Here is a 6974-nt window from a genome sequence, read left to right as displayed (position 1 = left end):
TCCAAAACCAGCCTAATATTGTTATGAATTAGTCTTCCTTTCAAAAAACCTGATTGTGTTTCACTGATAATGTTTGACATGCCTTTCTTTAGCCTCTCAGCTACAGGTCCAGACAGGATCTTATATGAATGTGAATTCTCCTGGACTGTAGCCAGCTCCACATGTCAGTCCAGATGTTAGCAGAGCGATGCTACTGTGAACCAAGGAGCTATTGTCTTGATGTGTACGGAGCCCCGCAGGGGACATGGGAGAAAAAAAATTAAGACGGACTTTTGCGAGATCTCGCAAAACAAACTCGGGATCTCGCAAAACTTTTTGAGATCTGGCAAAAGTTGAATTCCAACAATAGCAGCTACTTAGTTGTAATATTACTCTTTCTGGGTCACAAAATACACTTTTAAGATATTTTGAGGCGTGAATGTAGTTGTGTAAACGTCAGATATCTGCTCGGTTTACAAGACATCACATATTTGCAAAAGTGCTCCGACGTTTTCGGAGATGTATGAAAGTTTTGTGAGATCTCGCAAAAGTCCGTCTTAATTTTTTTTTCCTCCCATGTCCCCTGCGGGGCTCCGTATGATGTGAGCTTCTACTCAGGGTTTTTTCTTCCAGTTCAGAGCAGAAATGTTTTTGTTAAGATACTGGATGTTGTGTTTTTCTCCACAATTTTAATTATAAGCTAGATATATTTCTACTAATGAAATTAGTTTGCTAACAGCAACAGGGATGAGTCAGTGAGTCAGTTGGGCTTGTGAATCATGATTCATGGGTCAATAAAGTGATTCTCGAGTACTGAACGATTGATTCGCGCATCACTACATATCAGTGCTGGCTCTTTACGGCTCAGAGCTGTTCATGAAAAGAAGCACATTTCATTGGTAGAAGTCTTTTTCCCACTGTTACGGCATGCTGCACTTTATTCGTGACTTTAAAACTGACCACAGACATTTTCTGTATGAAAACAAATTTTACTGGACGGTTTTTACATGTTTGGATCTTTTTGTTTGGGTAAAAACAAAAAGAGTCATATTCAGAGGGTAATAAGATCCTGTGTTTCGTCTTTAAATGGAGTTGAAAATTGTTTGAAAAGGGTTAACTTTGGTTTTTAGTGATTTCAGAGGAGGGGAACGACACCCAGGTAATCACATACCATTTATTTTAAAATTATTAAGAAAATAAGCGTGGATAGACCGTGTTCCATTAAGTTAAGTGTTTTACTTTGTGCTTGTGGAACAAAATTCCATGTAATCGAATTACTTAAAGCCCCCTAAGTCACAGCTCGATGTAAACAACTTCCTGTAGAACAAAAACAGCTGTTCTGATCCAGGTCGATGATTATCAGGACAGCTGGATTACTGCAGGCGTAAAACAGCCAGAAGCATCACAGCCTGTTCCAACAAAACCAGTGTGATAAACCAGAGTGGAAGACCCTCTGTTATAGAAGAGTACACACACACACACCTTCCTCGCTGGCTGTTGGTGGAAAGAGTGAGATCACCAGGTGAGTCTCGGCCTGTACAGGTGGTGTTCGGTGTCAGAGGCCACGCTGCAACTTTAGAGCTTCAGTTCATCAGACGCACTGTTGTGAGTGGCGTGCACGTGTTTGTTGGCGGTGGACTGAACGCGCTGCACTGTCTGGACATTTGACAGCGAGCCAATCAGCACACTGCAATAACTGCCCCTCCCCCTCCTCCATGTGCACAGACTTCATTAGGTGAGCAGGAAGTGGGACTGGATAAAGGAGCTTTTTAAAAGAGAACATGACTGGAAAAGTGAAGTCTCGGGTTTAGGGTTTGCGGTCCCGCCATCACTTCCTGCTCCGATGATCATGTCCAACGTCCACGGCTGCAGATCAGATCTCACCTGTGAATATTTTACAGGAGGATTCATCAGGCGACAGAGGCAGCTGAGAAATGCATTTATTTAAATTCAAGTAGATTTTATCAGAGACGGGACAATAAACCGAAAACTCCGACATCAGGCCTCACATACAGCTGCAAAAAACTGCAAAAATAAATAAATAAATAATAATAATAATAATAATGCTTTAGGGGCATTTTAAAGACATCCTGTGGGGCTGTGCCAAACTTGCAGTTCCTCTGATGTCCAGCAGGGGCTCCAGCAGCGAGTCAGTCTCATAGACTCCCATGTTAAAACTTTACTGCAGTTATTATCATTCAAGAATCAACTGTAATTATAAATTGACTGAATCCATTCTGGCTTGTTTCTTTTCTGAGGTTAAACCTGCACCTAAAATATTTACTGTGACGTCTGATTTCAGTTTTAATCAGTTTTTAATGTGTTTATTGATTTATGTTAATCTGATGCTGTAAAAGCCTCCAGCCCTGTGCAAACGTCAGTTTCCTTTCTGCGCTTCTTTAAAGGCTCTGTGTTTGTGCACTGGTGATGGGTGGCTCTTCGTCTGCAGTGAATGAGCTGATGAAGAGTCTGAGTCCTCGCCGGCCTGCCATGGAGTACTGTTACAGATCAGGTGACTCCTCGGGGCTGAGCTGGGACGTGGGTGAAGGAGGCGCCCGTCTCTCGGAGCGTTTAAAAGAAGGTGGAGGGCTCGCGTCCGATCCATCTGCTGAGCCAACAGTAAACAGGAGCGATGAGAAGTTCGGATGCAGCCGTGCACAGACAACACGATCGGTTTCATCTAAAGAGGAGCGGGAAGTCCGGGCGCCAGGGTGTGCCTATCAGCGAGGAGACGAGTCAGACTCTGGAGATTAGTGTCCGGCGGATCAACAGATCATCTTCTAACCTTCACACCGTGAGCAGGTTAAACACGGGTCAGTGGTCATCACAGATGGGCCAGTCTGAGCTGAAACAAGCTGCTAACATCCCTCTGCCGCCCATCAGGGGCTGCAGACCCGGCAGAGGAGAAGTCCCTGCAGCTCCGCCTGCCATCAGAAATACGATCCTTCATGTGTTTGTGGCAAAGCGGGGGAAACCAATCCAACAGTCAGACAGACTCAGCGAAATCCACAGCAGACCGGCACTCGCTGAGCGGCTGGAACAGCAGAAGAAGAGCGATGACATCACTGGTGTTCACGGTGGCTGTACGACAACGATGCCGGTCATAGTTAAAGATGACGGCGGTGCCTGTGAGGAGCGGCAACGGCAGAGAGAGTTCTGCTCCGATGACTCAGCTGCTGAAACATCATCTGAGGACTCAGAGGTCAGAGGTCACGCAGAGACACTGGAGGAGGACGATGGCGGTGATGACGAGTACTACAGCGAGCAGAGGATCACAGAGTGGATCCTCCAGGTCAACTCGAGCCTCTTCTCTACAGGGAAAACTCAGAGAGGCACCGAGCCTGCAGAGGAGCGCGACGTGGCCACCATAAAGATCATCTACAGTGGGGACTGAACTCCCAGCTCAGCCTCCTCCTCCTTTCACAGGACGCTCACAACCAGGGAGGAGCCCGAGGTCCTCGAGGAGCAACGCTGGCAAAAATAACAGAAAACGTTTCAGCAAATAGAACAGCTGTAATCTGGGACACTGGTGATACCGGCTCCAATTCACTTTAATTCAAATAATTTCATGTATATAAACAAATAACTGTGTAATTACATGAGTAATTTAAACTTGGTACTGTGGCCCACCTGCAGTACCATCGCAGCCCACCGGGGGGGCACAGTGCATTAATTTAAATCAAATGTAATCAACCTGGACGAGTGTCAGCAGATCCTTTCAGATCTCACCGAGGCTTCGCTCCGACCGATGTTCTTCATCAGAAACAGAGCTTTTGATTGGTCAGTGACGTCCTGGGCTGAACGTTTCTCTGTAGCTTCTGCGCAGGTTAAATTCCCACAATCCTGTTCTGTGCGAAACCAGAGAGCAGGAGCATAAATCCTGCATACATGGGGCATAAATCAGTTCTATTAAATATTATTTATATAGCGTTAAATGAACATCAGCTTTTATTCACGGAGGCTCAAACGAGAGACTAACCCGGCTCGGTCATTCTCACCAGATTGTCTCGATGGGCGGGGTTAGTGCTGATGACTCAAACTGCGATCTTGTCCTAATCCCAACAATACGAAGTTAAAAAGACCGAAGTTAAGTAGCAGATAAAAAATAACTGTCTGTTATCTACGTTCACTTAATCCTAACATCAGCCTGTTTCAAATGGCTGAGTTCACCCAGGGTCTAACCTGTACGTTCAAGGGGCGGGGCTAGCAGCATCTGACCAATCAGAAACATGGATAAATGTGCTCACAGCAGAGCAGCTGATTTCACAAAGGAGGACCGGTGTGTGTGTGTAAACACTGCTGTATTAATAAAGTTTAGCCTGTTTGAAGCCGACTGTGTGACAGAACAGACTGATTCATATCACAGTTCTGTCTCGACGATCGAGTGTTTCATTAATGTGTTAAAGACGGTCTTAGCTTTTATCCTCTGAGCTGCAGACTCGGTGGAGTTTAACACTGAGAGGAAAGAATAAAACCTCTTTAAACGCTGACAGAACAAAAACTGCTGAACAGCTCAGAGGGAGTATGACGCTAATTTCCAGAGATCTGATTGGTCAGTTATTTCATACCTGCTGATCTGTAATCTAGAAACTCCCCTACTCCTGGGCAACATCAGTTGCCATGATGATAAACCCTAATAAGAAGGATCCGCCTTCACAGTACAGGAAACCCAGAGCTAATCCTGGAAAAAGAGAAATCCTGCCTAATAGTGCAGACCTTAGGGTGACATTATGACTCCGCCCCTCCGACCTGACGTGGATGCTGTGGGTTTGTAAAGGAGGACAAAACAGAAACAGATAACTTATTTTTAGAACCGGGGGTCTGAAGGTGCACACTCAGAGGACAGCTTCCTGCTCCGTCCCGACTCTAACGCCACCAAGGTTTCCAGAATAAACTTCCGTTGTACTTCAGTCACACCTGAGAGCAGCAACTGAGACCGTAAACTCATCAGGAAGGTGTTCACGGAGCTCAGGTGAGCTGGACGCTCAATTCTGTTACACTTCTATCCAATCAGGCCTCAGAGAGGTCGCCCCCTGCTGGATGTTAGACAGAGCGCAGGTTGAGTTTGGCACCTGAGTTTGTTTAAAGCTGCTCTGTGATTGGAGGACATGGTGAGGTCAATGTCACGGCTCCACTCAGAGGTCATCCAGCTGCAGCTCTGGCGGTACCGGGTCACCTGATCGTATCGGTAGTTGGAGGGGATTCAGAATGCACGCGCATGCACACACCGGTCCTCCTCCAGAGGTGCAGCACCCCCTCCCCCTCCACCCCCCAGCCTCTGTATGCGCCGTCACAGTGCAGACAGAGGTTGTAAACATGGCGGCGGACGGGATGGTGCTCACCAACCACGACCATCAGACCCGCGTGGGGATCCTCACAGGTAAGGACACCGTGTCATCACATGCGCTAAAACGCCTCTGGGCAGCGTACCTGTGCGCCGTTTTGTGCCCGGCTCCCTGCGCAAGTCGGTGTCACGATACGGGCTGTCTCCGCTGCAGAGCGGGCTAACGTTAGCCGCATGCTAACCGGGATCCCCGAGAGCCGCGCGGCTGCTGGCGCACAGGTGCGCGTTTTGCGCTAAAGAGCGGGATTAACGTGTTTGTGTGTGACTGCGGATTAACGTGTGAGCACCGGCTGCACCTGTCAGCGAAACTGCGGCGCTCAGAGGTGTTTTATTCGCCGTGAAGCGGCCGGGAGAAGGGCCGGGGAGCTCTTTCAAAATGCGAGACGAGCTGTGCGTGCTACAGTGAGTGTCTACCAGAAGCCGTGCTTTTATTTTGGAGGTAACCCCGCGGTGTTCCGGTGTTAGTGGCTAGCTTGCAGGTGGTATTTTGAGCAGTGTGCCGTTACGGAGCCGACATGAGCTGCATTATTCATGTCCCTCTGCGGGTCTGACGAGGGCCTCGGCTCACGGTGGGCTTTTTTAAGATAACGGGACCTCGCGGCTTTTTAACGGCCGGGGTTTCACCCCGTTAGTGTCCGTTTAACGCAGTAATGAGCGTTTTCCCTCCTCACGCCATTTAGTTCAACATTAAACACGAACGCGCAGCGCGGAACCGAAGCTGTAGCTGATGTTCGCACCGGAGTCGTGCCCGCGGGAGGACTGGGACCAGTGAACCCAGTAACACTGGACATGGACAGGGATGCTTAGCTAACTGAGGATAGCATGGGCAGTCCACTGTGCGCCCAGCAGGGGGCGCTGTGGGAGGGCCCGCAGTGATTTCCACACAAAAACACGCTAGTTCCCACAAATCCAGAATCGGTACTGTGAACTGAAACAAATCAATTGTAATGATCAATATTTTATTCACTGTGACGCTGATTCTTGCCCATAAAACACTAGCATTCGGCTAACATGTGCTGATTGGTGAGTTTTAAAATAGGAGGTCCTCTTGATGGCGTTCTTTTCCCGGTGATACCTCTTGTAGGTGTTAGCGTCGTAGTTATGTGGTTGAAGTGTTTGAAGGTGATGCTAACTGCTGCTGGCTTCATGCCCCAAATCAAAATGGAGGATGTATTAAAGTGGCTTGTGGTGCTCATAGAAAAGTACTTTACTGCATTAAAAATCCATTAAAATGTCTAAAAATACAACTTTATGTATTGTTTCAATCCTTTCTAGTAAAAACATGCTAAAGATTTCCATGAGAAAAATGTTTATGTCTCGAAATGTACATTTTTGTTCTTCAGCTCCATCGAGCTCCATTCATCCAGGATGAGCTTGAGAGTGCCCTCTATGGAGCAGGAAGAGAACAGCTGCTCTTTCATCCACCGTGCTTGCAGTTCCTCGTTAGTGACTTTAACGAGCAGAGAGAACAAAGTTTGAACTAGGGCTGCTCGATTATGGCAAAAATGATAATCACGATTATTTTCACTGAAATTGAGATCACGATTATTTGACGATATTTATTTAACCCTTTAAGACCTACCATAGAACCAAGTCCGCCAGAGCTTATATTATTTTTTTAAGTGTTGTAGTGCCATTTGTGGGAGCATTT

General features: G+C 47.1%; 1 protein-coding gene and 1 long non-coding RNA gene across 3 annotated transcripts in view; one reads left to right on the top strand and one right to left on the bottom strand.

Moving 5' to 3' along the window:
• Positions 1-3385: 3385 nt before the first annotated feature.
• LOC102210205 (uncharacterized) lies at positions 3386-6500 on the bottom strand. Its single transcript, XR_312257.1, has 4 exons — positions 5620-6500; positions 3978-4031; positions 3709-3859; positions 3386-3450 (listed from the first exon to the last, which is right to left on the bottom strand). It is a non-coding gene; the product is annotated as an uncharacterized LOC102210205 (long non-coding RNA).
• Positions 4319-6974, top strand: part of gphna (gephyrin a) — a 24395-nt gene continuing 21739 nt past the window's right edge. The window contains exon 1 of one of the 2 annotated variants that reach the window (XM_005751730.2): positions 4319-5359. In XM_005751730.2, the coding sequence (XP_005751787.1) occupies positions 5188-5359 (172 nt within the window). In that variant the 5' untranslated portion in view covers positions 4319-5187. The remainder of the gene's footprint in view (positions 5360-6974) is intronic. The other variant, XM_005751729.2, reaches the window with a different exon arrangement.

Source organism: Pundamilia nyererei, unplaced genomic scaffold, assembly GCF_000239375.1.
Source record: "Pundamilia nyererei isolate P.nyererei 1_Seehausen unplaced genomic scaffold, PunNye1.0 scaffold00324, whole genome shotgun sequence".
Classification (NCBI taxonomy): Eukaryota; Metazoa; Chordata; class Actinopteri; order Cichliformes; family Cichlidae; genus Pundamilia; species Pundamilia nyererei.
The sequence above is the reverse complement of the archived record's forward strand: the minus strand, read 5'-3'. Positions and strand labels throughout refer to the sequence as shown.